The 27,486-nt window shown below is 35.4% G+C and overlaps 1 protein-coding gene across 4 annotated transcripts; it reads right to left on the bottom strand.

The window, feature by feature from the left end:
* Nucleotides 1-842: 842 nt before the first annotated feature.
* Nucleotides 843-27,266, bottom strand: LOC138308480 (methenyltetrahydrofolate synthase domain-containing protein-like). Of its 4 annotated transcripts, none has more exons than XM_069249473.1 (7): nucleotides 27,148-27,266; nucleotides 21,888-21,949; nucleotides 21,418-21,521; nucleotides 11,398-11,511; nucleotides 9,730-9,843; nucleotides 9,255-9,345; nucleotides 843-4,665 (listed from the first exon to the last, which is right to left on the bottom strand). In XM_069249473.1, exons 2-7 carry the CDS (start codon nucleotides 21,937-21,939, stop codon nucleotides 3,554-3,556), a joined length of 1,587 nt encoding a protein of 528 aa, XP_069105574.1. In that variant the 5' UTR covers nucleotides 21,940-21,949; nucleotides 27,148-27,266; the 3' UTR covers nucleotides 843-3,553. The 4 variants fall into 4 exon arrangements, with proteins under 4 accessions (XP_069105574.1, XP_069105575.1, XP_069105573.1 ...); XM_069249474.1 differs by lacking the exon at nucleotides 27,148-27,266 and adding an exon at nucleotides 26,755-26,846; XM_069249472.1 differs by lacking the exon at nucleotides 27,148-27,266 and adding an exon at nucleotides 26,751-26,774.
* Between the last annotated feature and the right edge of the window lie 220 nt (nucleotides 27,267-27,486).

Below are 27,486 nucleotides of genomic sequence, written 5' to 3'. Positions count from 1 at the left end.
GAATCTCACATCAAAATACATGATGAAAATTCAGCAGGGGAAGCCATTTTGTACTGCCGTCTACAAAATCCAGACGTCACATAATTTTTCCTGATGTTATTTCATTGTTTCTGTCATGGCATGGTAATGAATTTCAAGCCAATGAAAATCGATCCAAATCATGACAATACTGATATAAATGGAAAAAAGTACACAGACGAAATTACTGGATATATGAAAGGCGGATTGTGTGATATAACCTGATTAAAATCTGGATCGGTATCATTTATGCGAAAGAATCATTTCAAGCATAAATCCTGACTTGTCTTGCATATTTTGAACCCCCCCCCTTACCCACCCATACAGACCTTGGTTGTCAAGACTGGTCTGAAAGCAACATAAAATCAGGTTTTTAATTATTATATAAACCAATAACTCTCGTCCAACCAGTTCAAACGAAAACAGCCCAGATTTCTTATACTACGCCGACACTTGCTCCCATAACATAAGAGTCCACTGGTCAGCTTATTTCTTATCCGGCGTTATTCTGCTGACAATGTTGGACATGTGGTAATCTTTTATAAGTGTCTTTTTATCATATATATCCAAAATTGTTGGGAGTATCAGGACATTGTTTCAGGACAGGATAAAATTTACCGTCATCTTGCAATTTTAGAAACTATTTTCACTGGTACGAAATTGCTTCCATGGCCATTCAAGAGGAATGAGATATTACAGACAGTAATACCAATATCTTCACTACTTCTCCAGTAGTAGAACTCCATTAATAGATCCAAGCAGCTGGTACAGTGTTCCAAACTCTCTAGGATATGGACACAGTAAAAAAGTATTCAAAAGAGGACTTCAATAATGATAACGCATTGTTTTATTATTAAATCATTATTGATTAATAAAAAACTATATCTATAAACTATGATATTGCAGTCATGCTTTCTCGAGTCACAACCTCATAGAATTTCATCACCGTTTTCCAAGGGAATTGAATTTAAACTTCTCTTTGAATTACTGAATATACAACACTGCACAAATCATTACAATTCTATTGAAGTCAAACAGGGTTAGAATCACAATGGCAGTTATCTTTACTGAATCAGATTTTCAGTGTTAATATCAATACATTTTCAAGGTATGTGGATTCCAGCTGATTTTAAAACTACATGTATGATGCTTATGATTTTCCAACATCGGAGTCAGTGTGCAATTTTTTTTATCAAACATCTGAATCTTGTTAGCTCAAAGCTTAATTTACTAACCTGCCAGTGTAATATTCTACGACAAATATTAATTGTTATACATCAAACCAACATCTGTTAATACTGAAGTTTTGCATTATTTAAATACTTATTCACACACTTCAAGATTTTTTTTTATATTTCACTTCTAAAATCAGCGGAAACCCATCTCATATAAACTCTTACAGACTTAGAGGCAACTTGGTTGTCAGACGGACCATCAAATCATCAAATACACTAGACTTCGTGTAGATCATCTCTGTCACTGAATTTAATTTGACCAACATTTCCCCATGAATACAGAAAATAACTGGCACTTATTTGAATTCAAAATTGCATAGTTTTTTTTCATGTCTTTGACAGATTAATGCTGCTGTTATATTAAAAGCCCAAAAATGGATGTCAAGCGAATGTTAAAGGTAGTAGGGATGAGTGAGGATACATAGGCTGCAAGTACAGGGTCAATACTAAAGATAATATGCTATCAATATCACGGGGGTCGAAGAGTTACTTCCCTTGATTAATATAATACCATAAGACTACCTATCTTACAACCAGAAAACATTATACTTACATCAGAATGAAGAACCCAAACATGGATTTAAAACATATAAAGTAATGCTGAATTTGGATGTTGTATTAATCTAAGATAAAAGAAAATTGTATCAAGCCAATTTGTAAGAAGGGTTCATCGTACAATATTCTGTATTCAAGTTTTTTTGTTTGTTATTGTTTCTCAGCAAAATGTTATGAAGATATTAGGTTAGACTGAGAAGTAATGGTTCATCCCTGAAACATCTACTGTACAGTACCACACAAAGCTATGTATAATTTTATATAGTAAAACTTATAGAACTCTTATTGTATGACTTTATTTGTTAACTGATGACTTCAAAATGAAAATCATGAAATTGCACAGACTCATTTTAAAATAATTTGTATATGTCCATCCCTGAACACATCCATGTATAGTCTATACACACAGACAACTAAGCACTATCATATATATGGGTATGTAAGCTGTAGGGAAGAAATTCCTTTTCAATCCAGTTTTTAAAGCACCCATTCCAAAATGTAAATACTATACACATAACACACATTCTACATATTGTCTGGCAGTATATACCCTTAAACACCTGTCCAGCATTCTACTGATAAGCTAACTGTACTATGAACTTACTTCATTGTTTTGTGGTCATTAAAGGCAACAGGGATCCGGAATAGCACAAACTCTTATCTTATCAAAGATAAATTTAAAAAAAAATTACATTAAATAATTCATTATGCTATTTGCTTTTGCTTACAAATTTTCGTAATTAAACATATTTAAATATACATTTGGACAAAAATGCTAATTTCAAGCAAATTTTTCACTCCTTAATTCATTAATATAACACTAACTTAGTTTTAGGTTAAAATTCAAAATATCTCAAGGAACAACACAACAGCTATATCCTTCATCTGAGGTTTCAGAATTACCATGGATACTTGGTAATATCACTAGGGAACAGCTTTATTAGCCATCCAGCCAATCAAATTACACTGGCCTAGTCAAACAGCCAATCAAATTACATGTACCTTATCACCAAGCAACAAATCAAACTTCAAATACAAATCAGGGTTCCACCAATCAAAACCAGTTTGCCAAATATAGCAACCAATGAAAAGCTGCTTTTTAAACTATTATTAATCATAAAAAGAGAACTACAAATGAGACACAAACCCTTGAGAAACAAACAAACATGAGAAATAAGAATGTTTTGTGTCAAACAATTCAATGAATATAATTTTAATCAAAATCATGAACAGTTATCGCTAATTTGTGACCTTAAAAATAAACTTGCCCTCCAGCAAAGTGTGTTTTTTGTTTTTAAATTATGCTTTTTGTCATCAAAAGTGAAAAAAAATAATTGTCTTGAGGCCATTACATACAGAGATTGTACAACAGACCTAAGGGACTAGTGCTGTCAATTTTATCTTCTCGAATTACCAATTCCGAATCAAGCGTATCAAAGAAACTCCCATTCACCATGAAATTATCTGGATCATGTCTGTATTGTCGAATCGCATTCCATTTCAAACCAAACACATCTGGGTGACATTGTCACATGACTGAACACGCACTACAGAGGGTTAGTGGTGCTGATTAATGTTCTCATTAAAACCCATCATCATCAGGATAATTAGCTACAGGCGTCCTGCCACTGCAACTGGAGGAGTCGTCGGCCACTCATTTTAAATAACAGTATATATATACCTTAGCACTATTTGGGCACAGCACCAAGTGCTACAGTCACATCCCGACCACATATCTCATCTCCTCAATCATCATTTCTGATGTTCATCTGTTGAACGCCATCCGCAGCACCGTTGACGTCAGGGCTGCCTCCCTCGCCGCGGTCTTCAGATTGATTACTTGACCGATTTACCAGAGGCTTGGATTCCTCAATTCTAAGTGGCTTGCCGTTAATTTCAAATTCTTTGAGAGAGTCTAAGGCCGTTTCCATTTCATCCTGCTTTGTGAATTGAAAGAATGCATACCCTCTTGCCCCATGCCATATGACACGAATTGGGAAGATATCCATTTCACGAATTTTGGTTTTCAGTTCACTTACACGAGTAGCACGAGGAATGCTACCAACAAAAATTGTGGGCATCCTGGTGCGAGGGTTGTTTCTCATTCTGCGAGGGCCGCGACGATCACCTCCCTTACCGCGGCGTTTCTCAGGCATCTCTCTATCACCATCACCTTCCCTGGGTGAGTATTCATCAACGTTCTGCTCCGAGTTCTCCTCTCCTTCGTCACGGCGATCGGATGCCCTCCTCCTCCTACGTGGAGGTCGTGGACGCCTCCTTCTCTGAGGACGGTCGTCACGGCGTTGATCACCATCAGCTTGAGTTGCCTCGTTTCCAGAGGACTCTCCACGATCCTCATTGGTTGACTCTCCCTCCCTCTCGCTGTTGTTTTGTCTACGACGTCCACGACCACCAGGAGCACGACGCCTCCTGTTAAATGGTGGACGCCTGCGACGGTAAGGACGATCGTTATCTCCATCCTTTTCATCCTCTCCAGCATCATCGGCTGTTTCATCATATTCCTCTCCATCTTTAAGCGTGACATCCACTCCTGCCTCGCGTTCCATGGCGCGCAGACGTTTTAGAATGGCCACCTGCCGCATCTTCTTGGGTGTGATGTAGGACCAGATGATACCTTTAGGTTGAGCCCGTTTACAGTCACACTTGATGATCTCCATCGGCGTGACGATGTAGTTCACCTGGACATCATGGGGGGTCATCAGGGACTCAGGAATATCAAGGACCTGACAGTCGTGGACAGTTGAGATCACAATAGTGCTGTCATCAATAGCTCCCATACTTTTCATCATGGCGTACTCCAAATCTCCAAATCCTTCACCCTTGCCAATACGAAAACCTGAACACACAAAGAGATAATTTAGATTGGTACTTTTTATATTGCAAATCATTAGTAAGCAGCTTTTATAAGCAAGTCAGTTTCCAGAATAAGAATATGCTGATGACAAGTTTGTCCATACATTTTATTGACTTCGATCTATCCTAATTAATTTCAGTCATCATTACCCCTTGGATGACACATACATTAATGTTCATGGTGGAAGATAAAACTCTAATCAAATTTCCACTTCCTCCTTCAAATCCAAACCTTCTTCTTTCATCGATTAAATACTTTAATGTTGAATATTTAATAACACCCAAGGAAGAAAATATTTAGCTGTTCATTATTTCATAACTGCTCCAAAGAATGACGCCTATAGCCATTTCTACTGAAAATTAATCTACACACGACAAAAAGTGTTATTATTATTCTGGACTCACGCTTGCTTTCTAGTTTGCTTAACAAAAATTGCGAAAATGAGTCTGTTCTCCTTAGCAAATAAGAATTTCATTTAGCAAATTGTGCATTTGAAGCATTTCTTAATGAAAAATATTAAATCACTTAGAAACACTACATTACATTCGAATCCCGATCATTCGTTAGACCACACTCCGTTGTGTATTACTTGACATTCCTTCAACATTAAAACATATATGGTACCGCAACTGATTAACTTATCGACTGTTTTAGACTTGCTATGAAAGCAACGTGACTGAAAAAGAGGGTATACAGCGAAAGCATGTAAGGAAAAAGTAGTCGATAATCGACAGGAAGGAAAATGGATGGAAATTCAGTTGTGCATAAAAATTTCACCGATGTTGGAGCTCAGGTCAGCCTAATTGGATATTGGGCGAGTGAAGAAAAACTTTCGCATTTTTTGCGAATTAGGATAAATTTATTTTCACAATTAGCCAGAGAGATTTGTTAATATCGAAAATGCGAATGTTTGCGTGAGCACATTTATTGTTTATCATTTACTACTTTTGTCCCTTTCCTCCGTTTCTCGCTATATTTGTTACTCTGTGTCCCTCCTTCCTTAGCTATATTTGTTACTCTGTGTCCCTCCTTTCCTAGCTATATTTGTTACTCTGTGTCCCTCCTTTCCTTGCTATATTTGTTACTCTGTGTCCCTCCTTACCTAGCTATATTTGTAACACTGTGTCCCTCCTTTCATTGCTATATTTGTTACTCTGTGTCCCTCCTTTCCTAGCTATATTTGTTACTCTGTGTCCCTCCTTTCATTGCTATATTTGTGACTCTGTGTCCCTCCTTTTCTAGCTATATTTGTTACTCAGTGTCCCTCCTTTCCTTGCTATATTTGTTACTCTGTGTCCCTCCTTTACTAGCTATATTTGTTACTCTGTGTCCCTTCTTTCCTAGCTATATTTGTTACTCTGTGCCCCTCCTTTCCAAACTATATTTGTTACTCTGTGTCCCTCCTTTCCTAGCTATATTTTTACTCTGTGTCCCTCCTAGCTATATTTGTTACTCTTTGTCCCACCTTTCCTTGCTATATTTGTTAATCTGTGTCCCACCTTTCCTTGCTATATTTGTTACTCTGTGTCCCTCCTTTCCTAGCTATATTTGTGACTCTGTGTCCTTCCTTTCCTTGCTATATTTGTTACTCTGTGTCCCTCCTTTCCTTGCTATATTTGTTACTCTGTGTCCCTCCTTTCCTAGCTATATTTGTTACTCTGTGTCCCTCCTTTCCTAGCTATATTTGTTACTCTGTGTCCCTCCTTTCCTAGCTATATTTGTTACTCTGTGTCCCTCCTTTCCAAACTATATTTGTTACTCTGTGTCCCGCCTTTCCTAGCTATATTTGTTACTCTGTGTCCCTCCTTTCCTAGCTATATTTGTTACTCTGTGTCCCTCCTTACTTAGCTATATTTGTTACTCTGTGTCCCTCCTTTCCTAGCTATATTTGTTACTCTGTGTCCCTCCTTACTTAGCTATATTTGTTACTCTGTGTCCCTCCTTTCCTAGCTATATTTGTTACTCTGTGTCCCTCCTTACTTAGCTATATTTGTTACTCTGTGTCCCTCCTTACTTAGCTATATTTGTTACTCTGTGTCCCTCCTTACTTAGCTATATTTGTTACTCTGTGTCCCTCCTTTCCTAGCTATATTTGTTACTCTGTGTCCCTCCTTTCCTAGCTATATTTGTTACTCTGTGTCCCTCCTTTCCTTGCTATATTTGTTACTCTGTGTCCCTCCTTTCCTAGCTATATTTGTTACTCTGTGTCCCTCCTTTCCTAGCTATATTTGTTACTCTGTGTCCCTCCTTTCCTTGCTATATTTGTGACTCTGTGTCCCTCCTTTTCTAGCTATATTTGTTACTCAGTGTCCCTCCTTTCCTTGCTATATTTGTTACTCTGTGTCCCTCCTTTACTAGCTATATTTGTTACTCTGTGTCCCTTCTTTCCTAGCTATATTTGTTACTCTGTGCCCCTCCTTTCCAAACTATATTTGTTACTCTGTGTCCCTCCTTTCCTAGCTATATTTTTACTCTGTGTCCCTCCTAGCTATATTTGTTACTCTTTGTCCCACCTTTCCTAGCTATATTTGTTAATCTGTGTCCCACCTTTCCTTGCTATATTTGTTACTCTGTGTCCCTCCTTTCCTAGCTATATTTGTGACTCTGTGTCCTTCCTTTCCTTGCTATATTTGTTACTCTGTGTCCCTCCTTTCCTTGCTATATTTGTTACTCTGTGTCCCTCCTTTCCTAGCTATATTTGTTACTCTGTGTCCCTCCTTTCCTAGCTATATTTGTTACTCTGTGTCCCTCCTTTCCTAGCTATATTTGTTACTCTGTGTCCCTCCTTTCCTAGCTATATTTGTTACTCTGTGTCCCCTTCTAGCTATACTCGTGTCCCCTTTCTAGCTTTGTTACTCTGTGTCCCTCCTTTCCTAGCTATATTTGTTACTCTGTGTCCCTCTTCTTCTTTCCCTCCTTTCCTAGCTATATTTGTTACTCTGTGTCCCTCCTTTCCTAGCTATATTTGTTACTCTGTGTCCCTCCTTTCCTAGCTATATTTGTTACTCTGTGTCCCTCCTTTCCTAGCTATATTTGTTACTCTGTGTCCCTCCTTTCCTAGCTATATTTGTTACTCTGTGTCCCTCCTTACTTAGCTATATTTGTTACTCTGTGTCCCTCCTTTCCTAGCTATATTTGTTACTCTGTGTCCCTCCTTACTTAGCTATATTTGTTACTCTGTGTCCCTCCTTTCCTAGCTATATTTGTTACTCTGTGTCCCTCCTTTCCTAGCTATATTTGTTACTCTGTGTCCCTCCTTTCCTAGCTATATTTGTTACTCTGTGTCCCTCCTTTCCTAGCTATATTTGTTACTCTGTGTCCTTTCCTAGCTATATTTGTTACTCTGTGTCCCTCCTTTCCTAGCTATATTTGTTACTCTGTGTCCCTCCTTTCCTAGCTATATTTGTTACTCTGTGTCCCTCCTTTCCTAGCTATATTTGTTACTCTGTGTCCCTCCTTTCCTTGCTATATTTGTTACTCTGTGTCCCTCCTTTCCTTGCTATATTTGTTACTCTGTGTCCCTCCTTTCCTAGCTATATTTGTTACTCTGTGTCCCTCCTTTCCTTGCTATATTTGTTACTCTGTGTCCCTCCTTTCCTAGCTATATTTGTTACTCTGTGTCCCTCCTAGCTATATTTGTTACTCTGTGTCCCTCCTTTCCTAGCTATATTTGTTACTCTGTGTCCCTCCTTTCCTTGCTATATTTGTGACTCTGTGTCCCTCCTTTCCTTGCTATATTTGTGACTCTGTGTCCCTCCTTTCCTAGCTATATTTGTTACTCTGTGTCCCTCCTTTCCTAGCTATATTTGTGACTCTGTGTCCCTCCTTTCCTAGCTATATTTGTTACTCTGTGTCCCTCCTTTCCCAGCTATATTTGTGACTCTGTGTCCCTCCTTTCCTAGCTATATTTGTGACTCTGTGTCCCTCCTTTCCTAGCTATATTTGTTACTCTGTGTCCCTCCTTTCCCAGCTATATTTGTGACTCTGTGTCCCTCCTTTCCTAGCTATATTTGTTACTCTGTGTCCCTCCTTTCCCAGCTATATTTGTTACTCTGTGTCCCTCCTTTCCTAGCTATATTTGTTACTCTGTGTCCCTCCTTTCCTAGCTATATTTGTGACTCTGTGTCCCTCCTTTCCTAGCTATATTTGTTACTCTGTGTCCCTCCTTTCCTAGCTATATTTGTTACTCTGTGTCCCTCCTTTCCTAGCTATATTTGTTACTCTGTGTCTCTCCTTTCCTAGCTATATTTGTTACTCTGTGTCCCTCCTTTCCTTGCTATATTTGTGACTCTGTGTCCTTCCTTTCCTTGCTATATTTGTTACTCTGTGTCCCTCCTTTCCTTGCTATATTTGTTACTCTGTGTCCTTCCTTTCCTAGCTATATTTGTTACTCTGTGTCCCTCCTTTCCTAGCTATATTTGTGACTCTGTGTCCCTCCTTTCCTAGCTATATTTGTTACTCTGTGTCCCTCCTTTCCTAGCTATATTTGTTACTCTGTGTCCCTCCTTTCCTAGCTATATTTGTTACTCTGTGTCCCTCCTATAAGACACTGTAGACATAGTAATACTGACCTTCCTTGGAAACAGCCACCGACCCTATGATAATGAGGTCAACCTTGATCTTGTCGTCCAGACCAATCGGCTCGCTGTGTTCTCGCACTCCCTACGATAGAGAATATCACAATATCTAACAACCATAGGAGTTCAACATAACCATAAACCAATGGAGTCCTGGTATGGACCCACCTATACATGGTGACAATGTGTTTTTATCGTTTTACAACAGTTCTGTTTTCTATATTCCCCCCCCCCCCCTTACATACACGAAGGTGTTGAAAGTACACAAGCGTTCCAACCCAACTCTTGTTTTCTATATGAAAATACATGTATATAAGTATGACAAATATGGCAAAGAGAAACAATGTATAGAAATTACAGTAAAATGTAATGACACATGTCCAGCTTATGGACCAGATACTAGAATAGACAAGTACTGATTTAGACAAGTTCTTAGTCTCTTGTACAATACCAACTGATGTAAACTTACCTGAGTTGTAGAACAAATCCTCAGCATGTCCTTGTTTGCCCCCTCTGGGACGACAATCCTGTTGAATAGTCCGGTCCTCAGACGAGGAGTTGGGACTAACAATGTCTTGTTAGCCTACAACAAGTAGAACAGCATTTCTCTGTTACCTTTTAGTTATTATTTTTGGATATCACATCTGTTATCAAACTGTGATCTCAATCAAAATGACTAAAATCTTGGCAGCTGTTATCAGAATGAGGGATGAAAAAGAGGTGAAATCATTATTGTTTTGTAATTATCTTTCAAAGAAATTTCTTTTACAGAAGCCTGTTGAGCATATATATCAGCGATAGCCAGGTGCAATTTGAAAACAAGGCCTATTGGTGTTCGAGGCATTATCTAGACACGAGTTGTGGAAGGACAGATAAATGGACACTGTGATTACTATAGGGCTTCCTCATGTCTGAATCAGGGTCCTAATTAATCAGCAATAAAATGATAATGATTATGTGTAAATGACATCAGTCATCACTAGATTATGTGTAAATGACATCAGTCATCACTAGATTATGTGTAAATGACATCAGTCATCACTAGATTATGTGTAAATGACATCAGTCATCACTAGATTATGTGTAAATGACATCAGTCATCACTAGATTATGTGTAAATGACATCAGTCATCACTAGATTATGTGTAAATGACATCAGTCATCACTAGATTATGTGTAAATGACATCAGTCATCACTAGATTATGTGTAAATGACATCAGTCATCACTAGATTATGTGTAAATGACATCAGTCATCACTAGATTATGTGTAAATGACATCAGTCATCACTAGATTATGTGTAAATGACATCAGTCATCACTAGATTATGTGTAAATGACATCAGTCATCACTAGATTATGTGTAAATGACATCAGTCATCACTAGATTATGTGTAAATGACATCAGTCATCACTAGATTATGTGTAAATGACATCAGTCATCACTAGATTATGTGTAAATGACATCAGTCATCACTAGATTATGTGTAAATGACATCAGTCATCACTAGATTATGTGTAAATGACGTCAGTCATCACTAGATTATGTGTAAATGACATCAGTCATCACTAGATTATGTGTAAATGACATCAGTCATCACTAGATTATGTGTAAATGACATCAGTCATCACTAGATTATGTGTAAATGACATCAGTCATCACTAGATTATGTGTAAATGACATCAGTCATCACTAGATTATGTGTAAATGACATCAGTTATCACTAGATTATGTGTAAATGACATCAGTCATCACTAGATTATGTGTAAATGACGTCAGTCATCACTAGATTATGTGTAAATGACATCAGTCATCACTAGATTATGTGTAAATGACGTCAGTCATCACTAGATTATGTGTAAATGATATCAGTCATCACTAGATTATGTGTAAATGACATCAGTCATTACTAGATTAGGTGTAAATGACATCAGTCATCACTAGATTATGTGTAAATGACATCAGTCATCACTAGATTTAGTTAAGTCAAATTTCTTTATTTACCATAATCTGAAAATTGATTTCTCAAGCCATGCTGAACATTTTCAAATCATTGATACAAAGTATGCTTATTCTAGACTACCGGTGAAATAAAATTACCATAAATATATATTGTTTTGTTTTGGTTTAGACCTACCTCCAGAGTAAGGAAGCGCACATTCTCCTGGGGTTTGTCAGGGTTCACTTTAACAACACGTGCTGACTTGAACTCAGACATTGTCGGTACCTTCTCAGCAGCATTAGCAGCTCCCTGGAATAAAGAGTGTACACCTTTCATCAAATGGAACTAACACTGTTTAAATATTGTTAAAACTTTTACCAAGAAGCAATAATTTCCAGGCAATGTCGACTATGATATAAGTGAATGACTAGGCAATGTCGACTATGATATAAGTGAATGACTAGGCAATGTTGACTATGATATAAGTGAATGACTAGACAATGTTGACTATGATATAAGTGAATGACTAGGCAATGTTGACTATGATATAAGTGAATGACTAGACAATGTCGACTATGATATAAGTGAATGACTAGACAATGTTGACTATGATATAAGTGAATGACTAGGCAATGTTGACTATGATATAAGTGAATGACTAGGCAATGTTGACTATGATATAAGTGAATGACTAGACAATGTTGACTATGATATAAGTGAATGACTAGGCAATGTTGACTATGATATAAGTGAATGACTAGGCAATGTTGACTATGATATAAGTGAATGACTAGGCAATGTTGACTATGATATGAGTGAATGACTAGGCGATGTCGACTATGATATAAGTGAATGACTAGGCAATGTCGACTATGATATAAGTGAATGACTAGACAATGTTGACTATGATATAAGTGAATGACTAGACAATGTTGACTATGATATAAGTGAATGACTAGACAATGTTGACTATGATATAAGTGAATGACTAGACAATGTTGACTATGATATAAGTGAATGACTAGGCAATGTTGACTATGATATAAGTGAATGACTAGACAATGTTGACTATGATATAAGTGAATGACTAGGCAAGGTTGACTATGATATAAGTGAATGACTAGGCAGGTTGACTATGATATAAGTGAATGACTAGGCAAGGTTGACTATGATATAAGTGAATGACTAGGCAAGGTTGACTATGATATATGAATGACTAGGCAAGGTTGACTATGATATAAGTGAATGACTAGGCAATGTTGACTATGATATATGAATGACTAGGCAATGTTGACTATGATATAAGTGAATGACTAGGCAATGTCGACTATGATATAAGTGAATGACTAGGCAATGTCGACTATGATATAAGTGAATGACTAGGCAATGTCGACTATGATATAAGTGAATGACTAGGCAATGTTGACTATGATATAAGTGAATGACTAGGCAATGTTGACTATGATATAAGTGAATGACTAGACAATGTTGACTATGATATAAGTGAATGACTAGACAATGTGACTATGATAATGAATGACTAGACAATGTTGACTATGATATAAGTGAATGACTAGACAATGTTGACTATGATATAAGTGAATGACTAGACAATGTTGACTATGATATAAGTGAATGACTAGGCAATGTTGACTATGATATAAGTGAATGACTAGGCAATGTTGACTATGATATAAGTGAATGACTAGGCAATGTTGACTATGATATAAGTGAATGACTAGGCAGAATGTTGACTATGATATAAGTGAATGACTAGGCAATGTTGACTATGATATAAGTGAATGACTAGGCAATGTTGACTATGATATAAGTGAATGACTAGGCAATGTTGACTATGATATAAGTGAATGACTAGGCAATGTTGACTATGATATAAGTGAATGACTAGGCAATGTTGACTATGATATAAGTGAATGACTAGGCAATGTTGACTATGATATAAGTGAATGACTAGGCAATGTTGACTATGATATAAGTGAATGACTAGGCAATGTTGACTATGATATAAGTGAATGACTAGGCAATGTGACTATGATATAAGTGAATGACTAGGCAATGTTGACTATGAAGTGAATGACTAGGCAATGTTGACTATGATATAAGTGAATGACTAGGCAATGTTGACTATGATATAAGTGAATGACTAGGCAATGTTGACTATGATATAAGTGAATGACTAGGCAATGTTGACTATGAATATAGATGTGAATGAAATGACTAGAAGACTAGATGTTGACTATGATATAAGTGAATGACTAGGCAATGTTGACTATGATATAAGTGAATGACTAGGCAATGTTGACTATGATATAAGTGAATGACTAGGCAATGTTGACTATGATATAAGTGAATGACTAGGAATGTTGACTATGATATAAGTGAATGACTAGACAATGTTGACTATGATATAAGTGAATGACTAGGCAATGTCGACTATGATATAAGTGAATGACTAGACAATGTTGACTATGATATAAGTGAATGACTAGGCAATGTGACAATGTAATGCTAAAGTTGACTATGATATAAGTGAATGACTAGGCAATGTTGACTATGATATAAGTGAATGACTAGGCAATGTTGACTATGATATAAGTGAATGACTAGACAATGTTGACTATGATATAAGTGAATGACTAGGCAATGTTGACTATGATATAAGTGAATGACTAGGCAATGTTGACTATGATATAAGTGAATGACTAGACAATGTTGACTATGATATAAGTGAATGACTAGACAATGTTGACTATGATATAAGTGAATGACTAGGCAATGTTGACTATGATATAAGTGAATGACTAGGCAATGTTGACTATGATATAAGTGAATGACTAGGCAATGTTGACTATGATATAAGTGAATGACTAGGCAATGTTGACTATGATATAAGTGAATGACTAGGTAATGTTGACTATGATATAAGTGAATGACTAGGTAATGTTGACTATGATATAAGTGAATGACTAGGCAATGTTGACTATGATATAAGTGAATGACTAGGCAATGTTGACTATGATATAAGTGAATGACTAGGCAATGTTGACTATGATATAAGTGAATGACTAGGCAATGTTGACTATGATATAAGTGAATGACTAGACAATGTTGACTATGATATAAGTGAATGACTAGGCAATGTCGACTATGATATAAGTGAATGACTAGGCAATGTTGACTATGATATAAGTGAATGACTAGGCAATGTTGACTATGATATAAGTGAATGACTAGACAATGTCGACTATGATATAAGTGAATGACTAGGCAATGTCGACTATGATATAAGTGAATGACTAGACAATGTTGACTATGATATAAGTAATTATTGGGAATGACTAGGTAATGTTGACTATGATATAAGTGAATGACTAGGCAATGTTGACTATGATATAAGTGAATGACTAGCAATGTTGACTATGATATAAGTGAATGACTAGGCAATGTAAGTGATCTAGACTATGATATAAGTGAATGACTAGGCAATGTTGACTATGATATAAGTGAATGATAAGTGACTATGATATAAGTGAATGACTAAATGTTGACTATGATATAAGTGAATGACTAGACAATGTTGACTATGATGATATAAGTGAATGACTAGCAGTGCATGATGTGATGACTGTGACTATGATATGAAGTGACTATGACTAGACAATGTTGACTATGATATAAGTGAATGACTAGGACAATGTTGACTATGATATAAGTGAATGACTAGACAATGTTGACTATGATATAAGTGAATGACTAAATGTTGACTATGTATAAGTAATGACTAGACAATGTTGACTATGATATAAGTGAATGACTAGACAATGTTGACTATGATATAAGTGAATGACTAGACAATGTTGACTATGATATAAGTGAATGACTAGGCAATGTTGACTATGATATAAGTGAATGACTAGCAATGTTGACTATGATATAAGTGAATGACTAGACAATGTTGACTATGATATAAGTGAATGACTAGGCAATGTTGACTATGATATAAGTGAATGACTAGGCAATGTTGACTATGATATAAGTGAATGACTAGGCAATGTTGACTATGATATAAGTGAATGACTAGGCAATGTTGACTATGATATAAGTGAATGACTAGGCAATGTTGACTATGATATAAGTGAATGACTAGGCAATGTTGACTATGATATAAGTGAATGACTAGACAATGTCGACTATGATATAAGTGAATGACTAGGCAATGTTGACTATGATATAAGTGAATGACTAGGCAATGTTGACTATGATATAAGTGAATGACTAGACAATGTTGACTATGATATAAGTGAATGACTAGGCAATGTTGACTATGATATAAGTGAATGACTAGGCAATGTTGACTATGATATAAGTGAATGACTAGGCAATGTTGACTATGATATAAGTGAATGACTAGGCAATGTTGACTATGATATAAGTGAATGACTAGACAATGTTGACTATGATATAAGTGAATGACTAGGCAATGTTGACTATGATATATGAATGACTAGGCAATGTTGACTATGATATAAGTGAATGACTAGGCAATGTTGACTATGATATAAGTGAATGACTAGGCAATGTTGACTATGATATAAGTGAATGACTAGGCAATGTTGACTATGATATAAGTGAATGACTAGGCAATGTTGACTATGATATAAGTGAATGACTAGACAATGTTGACTATGATATAAGTGAATGACTAGGCAATGTTGACTATGATATAAGTGAATGACTAGGCAATGTCGACTATGATATAAGTGAATGACTAGGCAATGTTGACTATGATATAAGTGAATGACTAGGCAATGTTGACTATGATATAAGTGAATGACTAGACAATGTCGACTATGATATAAGTGAATGACTAGGCAATGTTGACTATGATATAAGTGAATGACTAGGCAATGTTGACTATGATATAAGTGAATGACTAGGCAATGTTGACTAGGATGACTATAATGTGAATGACTAGGCAATGTGACTATGATATAGTGAATGACTAGGCAATGTTGACTATGATATAAGTGAATGACTAGGCAATGTTGACTATGATATAAGTGAATGACTAGGCAATGTTGACTATGATATATAAGTGAATGACTAGGCAATGTTGACTATGATATAAGTGAATGACTAGGCAATGTTGACTATGATATAAGTGAATGACTAGGCAATGTTGACTATGATATAAGTGAATGACTAGGCAATGTTGACTATGATATAAGTGAATGACTAGGCAATGTTGACTATGATATAAGTGAATGACTAGGCAATGTTGACTATGATATAAGTGAATGACTAGGCAATGTTGACTATGATATAAGTGAATGACTAGGCAATGTTGACTATGATATAAGTGAATGACTAGGCAATGTTGACTATGATATAAGTGAATGACTAGGCAATGTTGACTATGATATAAGTGAATGACTAGACAATGTTGACTATGATATAAGTGAATGACTAGGCAATGTTGACTATGATATAAGTGAATGACTAGGCAATGTTGACTATGATATAAGTGAATGACTAGGCAATGTTGACTATGATATAAGTGAATGACTAGGCAATGTTGACTATGATATAAGTGAATGACTAGGCAATGTTGACTATGATATAAGTGAATGACTAGGCAATGTTGACTATGATATAAGTGAATGACTAGGCAATGTTGACTATGATATAAGTGAATGACTAGGCAATGTGGACTATGATATATGTGAATGACTAGGCAATGTTGACTATGATATAAGTGAATGACTAGGCAATGTTGACTATGATATAAGTGAATGACTAGGCAATGTTGACTATGATATAAGTGAATGACTAGGCAATGTTGACTATGATATAAGTGAATGACTAGGCAATGTTGACTATGATATAAGTGAATGACTAGGCAATGTTGACTATGATATAAGTGAATGACTAGGCAATGTTGACTATGATATAAGTGAATGACTAGGCAAGTTGACTATGATATAAGTGAATGACTAGGAATTGACTATAATAAGTGAATGACTAGGCAATGTTGACTATGATATAAGTGAATGACTAGGCAATGTTGACTATGATATAAGTGAATGACTAGGCAATGTTGACTATGATATAAGTGAATGACTAGGCAATGTCGACTATGATATAAGTGAATGACTAGGCAATGTTGACTATGATATAAGTGAATGACTAGGTAATGTCGACTATGATATATGAAGCAATAATTTCCAGGCAATGGTCGACTATGATATAAGTGAATGACTAGGCAATGTTGACTATGATATAAGTGAATGACTAGGCAATGTTGACTATGATATAAGTGAATGACTAGACAATGTGACTGATATGATATAAGTGAATGACTAGGCAATGTTGACTATGATATAAGTGAATGACTAGGCAATGTTGACTATGATATAAGTGAATGACTAGGCAATGTTGACTATGATATAAGTGAATGACTAGGCAATGTTGACTATGATATAAGTGAATGACTAGGCAATGTTGACTATGATATAAGTGAATGACTAGGCAATGTTGACTATGATATAAGTGAATGACTAGGCAATGTTGACTATGATATAAGTGAATGACTAGGCAATGTTGACTATGATATAAGTGAATGACTAGGCAATGTTGACTATGATATAAGTGAATGACTAGGAATGTACTATGATATAAGTGAATGACTAGGCAATGTTGACTATGATATAAGTGAATGACTAGGCAATGTGACTATGATATAAGTAATGACTAGCAATGATAGATATAAGTGAATGACTAGGCAATGTTGACTATGATATAAGTGAATGACTAGGCAATGTTGACTATGATATAAGTGAATGACTAGGCAATGTTGACTATGATATAAGTGAATGACTAGGCAATGTTGACTATGATATAAGTGAATGACTAGGCAATGTTGACTATGATATAAGTGAATGACTAGGCAATGTTGACTATGATATAAGTGAATGACTAGGCAATGTTGACTATGATATATAAGTGAATGACTAGGCAATGTTGACTATGATATAAGTGAATGACTAGAAGTGACTAATATAAGTGAATGACTAGGCAATGTGACTATGATATAAGTGAATGACTAGGCAATGTTGACTATGATATAAGTGAATGACTAGGCAATGTTGACTATGATATAAGTGAATGACTAGGCAATGTCGACTATGATATAAGTGAATGACTAGGCAATGTTGACTATGATATAAGTGAATGACTAGGCAAGGTTGACTATGATATAAGTGAATGACTAGGCAATGTTGACTACTATGATATAAGTGAATGACTAGGCAATGTTGACTATGATATAAGTGAATGACTAGGCAATGTTGACTATGATATAAGTGAATGACTAGGCAATGTTGACTATGATATAAGTGAATGACTAGGCAATGTTAACTATGATATAAGTGAATGACTAGGCAATGTTGACTATGATATAAGTGAATGACTAGACAATGTGAATGATATAGTAATGACTAGGCAATGTTGACTATGATATAAGTGAATGACTAGGAATAGGACATGTTGACTAGATATATGTGAAATGATGACTAGGCAATGTTGACTATGATATAAGTGAATGACTAGGCAATGTTGACTATGATATAAGTGAATGACTAGGCAATGTTGACTATGATATAAGTGAATGACTAGGCAATGTTGACTATGATATAAGTGAATGACTAGGCAATGTTGACTATGATATAAGTGAATGACTAGGCAATGTTGACTATGATATAAGTGAATGACTAGGCAATGTTGACTATGATATAAGTGAATGACTAGGCAATGTTGACTATGATATAAGTGAATGACTAGGCAATGTTGACTATGATATAAGTGAATGACTAGGCAATGTTGACTATGATATAAGTGAATGACTAGGCAATGTGACTATGATATAGTGAATGACTAGGCAAGGTTGACTATGATATAAGTGAATGACTAGGCAATGTTGACTATGATATAAGTGAATGACTAGGCAATGTTGACTATGATATAAGTGAATGACTAGGCAATGTTGACTATGATATAAGTGAATGACTAGGCAAGGTTGACTATGATATAAGTGAATGACTAGGCAATGTTGACTATGATATAAGTGAATGACTAGGCAAGGTTGACTATGATATAAGTGAATGACTAGGCAATGTTGACTATGATATAAGTGAATGACTAGGCAATGTTGACTATGATATAAGTGAATGACTAGGCAATGTTGACTATGATATAAGTGAATGACTAGGCAATGTTGACTATTGATATAAGTGAATGACTAGGCAAGGTTGACTATGATATAAGTGAATGACTAGGCAATGTTGACTATGATATATGTGAATGACTAGGCAATGTTGACTATGATATAAGTGAATGACTAGGCAATGTTGACTATGATATAAGTGAATGACTAGGCAATGTTGACTATGATATAAGTGAATGACTAGGCAATGTTGACTATGATATAAGTGAATGACTAGACAATGTTGACTATGATATAAGTGAATGACTAGGCAATGTTGACTATGATATAAGTGAATGACTAGACAATGTTGACTATGATATAAGTGAATGACTTAGGCAATGTTGACTATGATATAAGTGAATGACTAGGCAATGTTGACTATGATATAAGTGAATGACTAGGCAATGTTGACTATGATATAAGTGAATGACTAGGCAAGGTTGACTATGATATAAGTGAATGACTAGGCAATGTTGACTATGATATAAGTGAATGACTAGGTAATGTTGACTATGATATAAGTAATGACTAGGCAAGGTTGACTATGATATAAGTGAATGACTAGGCAATGTTGACTATGATATAAGTAAATGACTAGGCAATGTCGACTATGATATAAGTGAATGACTAGGCAATGTCGACTATGATATAAGTGAATGACTAGGCAATGTTGACTATGATATAAGTGAATGACTAGGCAATGTTGACTATGATATAAGTGAATGACTAGGCAAGGTTGACTATGATATAAGTGAATGACTAGGCAATGTCGACTATGATATAAGTGAATGACTAGGCAATGTCGACTATGATATATGAATGACTAGGCAAGGTTGACTATGATATAAGTAAATGACTAGACAATGTCGACTATGATATAAGTGAATGACTAGGCAATGTCGACTATGATATATGAATGACTAGGCAAGGTTGACTATGATATAAGTGAATGACTAGGCAATGTCGACTATGATATAAGTGAATGACTAAATGTTAACTTCATAACCTTTTTAACCAAACATAAACATTAAATTTGTTCAACATTCAGCAGTTTGTGTTTGTAACAAGAAGAGCTATTGTTATTCTATCATTAATACTTTGGAATGATTAATTGTAATATTTATAAAACTAGGTAACACACAAGAAAGATACAAAGATAGTCAAGGGAAACTGTAACATTGGTATACAACAGTTTCCAGTGCGAGACATACCGGTATGTCATGATAGGGTGAAGAAAAGCAACATCAACAACTATACGATAACATTATTATGTCAGAGATATCACATACAAAGTATGTTATCACATTGACAGCTTATTTATGTTGATTTTCTTCCATTGATGCAATGTCAATCGAAGTAACTTAAGCATGGCAAAAGGAAAATTAATAATCAAATATAACAGTTGAACAAAATTAGTACATGTAGCTGGGTTTCCATTTAGCTGTTCCCATATCCTCTTTTAAGCAAAGAAAATTAAATGGACCCCATTTTTTCCTGAAAGTGCATTCTACTAATATAGAGGGACCCCATTTTATCTAAATTGACCTTATTTTTGGAATATTCTGTCTTTGCATATTACAGAGTTAGCTCCCTTGCGGGTAGGTATTGATTGTTACGTCATTATTTCGTGAGCACAATTTACGTTGTTTTCTCCGAAAAGTATGACGTTACACTCGCAAACACATGACGTCACAATCAATACCTATAGCTACCCACAAGGGCAAATAACTCTGTAATATGCAAATACAGAATATATCCAGTACAGACCGGCGTAGATACAAAATTTCGGGCTTCAGTGTATACTAAAGATTATTTTGCCATCATCACTTGGCAAGCCATGTGTTTGTCACATTTTAAGAATATTGCCCGTCCTATACATTATATATGTCTCCTGTAACAATTAGACAAGCAGATGAGACGGAGTTACCCACCTTAAAGTTGGGTATCCTGTTGTACACTGGACGTGGGAAGTTAACCATGTTGTTCTGCTCCAGGTAATCCCATACAACCTTACGAATGGACTGCTTCGTTATCTCTGTGATAATAACAATTACTTCAGTTCAGGCAATATTAGCTTCAAATTAAAGTTCAAATTTGGCGCCAAGATCATAAAACAGTCATCAGTTTAAAACAGTCTAGAGTTTACGCTAAGAGAGTGGGGGTTGTTAAGCTAAAATTATGTTAAAGGTGTTTTATCACAACCGCACATTCTTTGCAATGTTTTTTTTTTGTACAATTAGATAGATTTTTCCATCATTATTGTAAAAATGGATATTTTCAAGAGACCCCTGAACTCCAACTGGATGCTCTAGTCATTAAGGGGGTTACCTGAATGTTGGCAAATAACCTAGTTCAGGTACACTACAATACATCATCATTTGAACAACAAATATAATCTTACCTTCTGAGCCCATCGCCTTCACGGAATCCGCTGGTAATCTTGCTTCCGACATGTTTCTAGATCTGAAAGCATCAATTTATATTTAAGTTCTGTACAGTATAGCTTGTTTATAAAAATACTGGGCCCAGTTTCATGAACATTCCTTAATATCAAGTAATTCCTTAACTTAAAATTCTCCATAGGAAAGCATTACAACAAAATTAAAGTTAAGGAAAAATCTTTAGTTATGGAGCCTTCCTTAAAATACATACCTACTGCTTTCCTATGGAGAATTTTAAGTTACCGTATTTGACCCAATAAGCGCCCACGTCCCTATAAGCACCCCTCCCCATTTTATGAGGCCTTCATTTCAATTGCCCAGGCATAAATAAAGACTAAAAACTGTATAGATTTGCAATAATTGCGTCTTATTAGCACTTTTTCAATTTTTAAACGCCCTGGGCGCTTATTGGGTCGAATACGGTAAGGGATTCCTTAAATTTAAGGAATGTTCATGACACTGGGCCCTAGTACTGTATACAGACTATTTTTTTATGATGTCCAATATTTTCGAGATTTTAAGTAAAAACAAGATAATCAAATTTTAGCATTTTTTTAATTTTTATTTTCACAATCTGGCTTTTAGGGTTTATGTAATGAACAATTTCTCAATATTCTGTAGATCATGAACATACCAGTGGCCTACAAATTGTGCACATATCCTCACAAAAATAACCAGCCATCATGATATTTTCATTATAGGCCAAACATATACATAAAAAATACTTTTGATATAAGGTGATGGAACCCAAAGTCACTAAAAATAAGGAAACTACTGCAAAACAAGTTTTCAGGTTACATCTCAAAAAGAAAATCAAACAGTGATATTCCAACCACAATACTGTATTCTACCCAATAAGCGCCCAGGGCTTTTAAAAAATTGAACAAGAGGCCCATGGGCCTTAACGGTCACCTGAGTTAGAATATATAATGAAACAAATTAAAGACATATAAACACTATATGCTGGTCCTTGAAGTTGGTCAGTGATTTATAAATTTCACTTTTTAGACTATGAAGAGTATTTGCTTCCATCAAACCTGTGAACTTAGAGGTATTTTTTGAAATTTTAATAATTTTGACCCTTTTTGGTCCTGCCCCTCTGGTCCCCCAAGGGGTCCTCGAGGACGGATATGAATGTTAAAATGCTATATCTTAGGCTAATAATTCTTATCAAGTTTGACTAATTTCCTACGAAAATTGGGCAATAATGTTCACAAATATGTTTTTCCTATATAAACTAAAGTAAACTTGACCCCTCCCCGGAGGGTAACGTGAGACCCCAAGGTCATATAATTCACAATTTTTATAAAACACCTTAAGACCTTTCCATCTATAATTATTTGATTCCACTATATCCAGAATTTTAGAAGATTTTTGAAGTTTTAGCCTATTTGACCCTTTTTTTGCCCCGCCCTCTGCCCCCAGGGGATCGGCCAGGACCAATGTGGATATGATATTAAAATGCTATCTCAGGCTAATAATTCTAACCAAGTTTGACTCATTTCCTATGAAAATTGAGCAAAAAATGCTCATTAATGTGTTTTTCCTATATAAACTATAGTAAACTTGACCCCCTCCCCAAGGGGAAACGCGAGACCCTAGGGTCATATAATTAACAAATTTTGTAAAGGACCTTAATACCTTTCTATTTATGAAAAGTATTTGATTCTACCATTTCCAGAATTTCAGAAGAAGATTTTTGAAGTTTTAGCCTATTTGACCCTTTTTTAGCCCCACCCCTCTGCCCCCAGGGGGTCGGCCAGGACCAATGTGGATATGATATTAAAATGCTATCTCAGGCTAATAATTCTAACCAAGTTTGAGTCGTTCCCAATGAAAATTGAGCAAAACATGCTCATAAATGTGTTTTCCCTATATAAACTATAGTAAACTTGACCCCCTCCCCAGGGGGAAACGCGAGACCCCAGGGTCATATAATTCACAATTTTTGTAAAGGACCTTAAGACCTTTCTATTTAAGAAAAGTATTTGATTCTACCATTTCCAGAATTTCAGAAGAAGATTTTTGAAGTTTTAGCCTATTTGACCCCTTTTGACCCCACCCCTAAAGTCCCTGGGGGTCGGCCAGGACCAATGTGGATATGATATTAAAATTCTATCTCAGGCTAATAATTCTAACCAAGTTTGAGTCGTTCCCAATGAAAATTGAGCAAAACATGCTCATAAATGTGTTTTCCCTATATTATAAACTATAGTAAACTTGACCCCCTCCCCAGGGGGAAACGCGAGACCCCAGGGTCATATAATTCACAATTTTTGTAAAGGACCTTAAGACCTTTCTATTTAAGAAAAGTATTTGATTCTACCATTTCCAGAATTTCAGAAGAAGATTTTTGAAGTTTTAGCCTATTTGACCCCTTTTGACCCCGCCCCTAAAGTCCCTGGGGGTCAGTCATAGAAAATTTGTTAATAGGATTAAATGGCCATCTCATACTGATAATTCTGACAACATTTGACTCATTTCCTATTACAAATGACCAAATAATCCGCAAAAATGTGTTTTCCCAATATAAACTATAGTAAACTTAACCCCCTCCCCAGGGGGAAACTAGAAACCCCAGGGTCATATAATTCACAATTTTTGTAAAGGACCTTAAGACCTTTCTATCTATGAAGAGTATTTGATTCTACCACATCTGTGAGTAGAGAAGAAGATTTTTGAAATTTTACTCAATTTTACCCCTTTTGGCCCCTCCCACAGCCCCCTGGGGGGTGGGGACCATATAATTCACAATTTTGATTGGCCTTATGCCTAAGAAGCTTTGTGCAAAATTTCATTGAAATTGCTTCAGCAGTTTTGGAGAAGAAGACGAAAATGTAAATTGTTTACGGACATACGACGGACGACGCACGACGCACGACGGACGACGGACAAAAGGCGATTAGAATAGGTCACTTGAGACTTCGTCTCAGGTGACCTAAAAAGGTGAAAATGTGCTTAATAAGATGAAATTATTGCAAACCTATAGTTTTGTGTAGTCTTGGTCTTTAGTTATAATTCAATTTTGATTGTTATGAGCATTTTCATTGGTTTAAAAATTTACTTTATCAGCCCATAAAGGAAGAAATGGTGTCGCCGTTTGTAACATCGCTTCTGATGAATGAAATGACAGCGTAATGGTTTCATAGACAAAAGAGTCCCGAAATGAATTTTGACTATTGAAGAGATTGTCTTTAGTAAATTGAATTATAAGGATTAATTTGAATAATTTTTCTATGTTATGGAGATATAACAAAAAAATCTGACTTTGCAGTTTATTTAGAGTACACTCAGAATTTTGTGTTATATCTCCATAATATAAAAAATCTATTCAAGTTAATCCTTAAATAATGAAATTGAAGGCCTCAAAAAGGGGAAGGGGCGCTTATAGGGACATGGGTGCTTATTGAGTCGAATACGGTAATTTCAAATTGGAAATATTTCTATTTTTGTGTGTTTTCATCTCATTCCACTTTTATTTCCTATTGTATTATATGGTTAACTAGCAAACTGTGTTTCTGATTATAGCAAATGTGTAAAGGAACTCATATGTAAAGTTGTTTAATGTTGATCAGTTCATTTATACCCAGGAAGTGGAGTTGCCAGGGAACTTTATGACACTATATCAATAGTTGGAAGCTGGTATGAGATTCTACTTAATTGGAAGGGATGCATTGATTTTGAATTGTTTATATTGGTTAAATTAATTTTGCCTTTTACAGTATTTCTAGGGAGTGTCAATTTGATGGGTATACAAAATAAGGCTTAAAATATTTGAAATTTTGCTTAAATACAATTTTTTTTATAATATATTCTCCGTCAATAACAACATTTAATTTACCGGAAGTTGCCAAGATTACAAAATGCAATCACATGCCTATTTTGCTTTGACAATCATATATATTGTAATATGTTATTACGGTAATATATAAATTCCCTGCAATTAGCATCTATGATCAGGAATCCTTTATGTCAAAAAAACGTGAGAGTGGTTCAAATAAATTAAATTTTAAAAGTGATGATGAATGATGTAAGAAATGATTGTTGCAATTTTGTTTTCTTTGTATATCCAGAAATGCTTTGAAAAATAAACAATCAAAAAAATACAAAAAGAAATGTCAATTCTTAGGTAACAATGAGACTATCTCCATGGGATTACTGATAATGTTTTGCAGGCTACTATATATATTTCTATTGGTGATGAAATGAGCTATGACACTAAAAGACGATACCCAGCACTATAACTACATTTAAGCGGGAAGATTACGAAGAGTTACATTCCATCACCAATGGAGATACTAGTACTACACAAATGTTATGGGGTATACCTATCATGAGGTACATAAATCAGTCCCATTACGAAGAGATATGAAGAAACTTCCTGGATCGATATCATAGAGACAATTTTTAGAAAGTACCTGGCTAAATAATGGACAAAATGACAAAAATATTCATGTCAAGCAACAGACCATGCTATCAACATTTTGAGACTCTGTATCATGAATATGGATGCAATAAGCAAGGCAGAGCTAGAGCATCAAGTATGAAATATCAATACACTTGTATTTAATATATAATCAATTACAATACCATAAACAACTCTCTTGATTTGCAATGTCAAGTTACTTCTTACCACAAAATAAATCCAAAGTCGAAAAAAGTTAAGAAATTTCAATGAAGTGACAAGTCATGATCAAAGCAAGTCCAACAAAAAATATCTTGCTAAAAATAAAGCTGTCATCATGTGCAAAGTGAAAATAAAAATAGCCACCCCTTATTTAGTTATGCTTAACGCTGTTTGGTATGATTAATTTGTGGCCTACAAACCCATAAAAACGCAAATATTTCTAAGTGTTTATCTTTCAGTTGCAGCTTCTGCTCAGTCAGCCGACGTTTCCATGGTGATCACGTGCAGAACGTCGTTTCAAAACATCCGCTTGTCGGAAGTTCTTAAAAATTCTTATATAAGTGCGTTTAGTGTCCATTTTTCACGCACCTTACTTCAATACCACCAAATTTAGGTTTATGTAGCTAAATCTAAGTTAAATACGTTACCAATGACTTGTATGGCTAAAAATACCTCTTCCAAAATAATGAAAATGAACTGAAAGTTTCCACTTTGACCGACCGGTCCAAAGGGCGCTAAGTTTCGCTTCAATTTTTGATAACAAAAACATGTGTATCACCTTCAAATGCATGATAAGATAGTGCATTATGTACCTTTTGTACTAGCTAGATGACAATTCGGACTGTGTTGCACCTTCGGACAGAGAATAAAGTCTAAAGTTTTATCACGAATTTTCAACGTGGCACATGGAGGCTGCCATAGTCTAGGACCGCAGTAAAATAGTTTTTGAAGCGAAATGTTAATTATTGTCAGCAGCCATTAAAATGGAAGTAAATACCGAATTGAACAAAGAAAAAATATGATTCTCATTACTGTTTATAATATAGTATTTTAAAATCAACATATATAATCTTCAGATAACGCAAAATCGTACGGGCGATTGTTTACTTCCGGTAAAAAATGGCCTCGTTGACTTTCACTTTACACCGATT

This window comes from Argopecten irradians, chromosome 15, assembly GCF_041381155.1.
Source record: "Argopecten irradians isolate NY chromosome 15, Ai_NY, whole genome shotgun sequence".
Classification (NCBI taxonomy): Eukaryota; Metazoa; Mollusca; class Bivalvia; order Pectinida; family Pectinidae; genus Argopecten; species Argopecten irradians.
This window is presented reverse-complemented; position numbering and strand designations above follow the sequence as displayed.

Coding starts and splice junctions, on each gene's coding strand:
- LOC138308480 (XM_069249472.1), bottom strand. Junction 11,512..21,417: donor ACAGGATACCCAACTTTAAG/GTGGGTAACTCC, acceptor TCTTTATTCCAG/GGAGCTGCTAATGCTGCTGA. Junction 9,844..11,397: donor TGCGCTTCCTTACTCTGGAG/GTAGGTCTAAAC, acceptor TACTTGTTGTAG/GCTAACAAGACATTGTTAGT.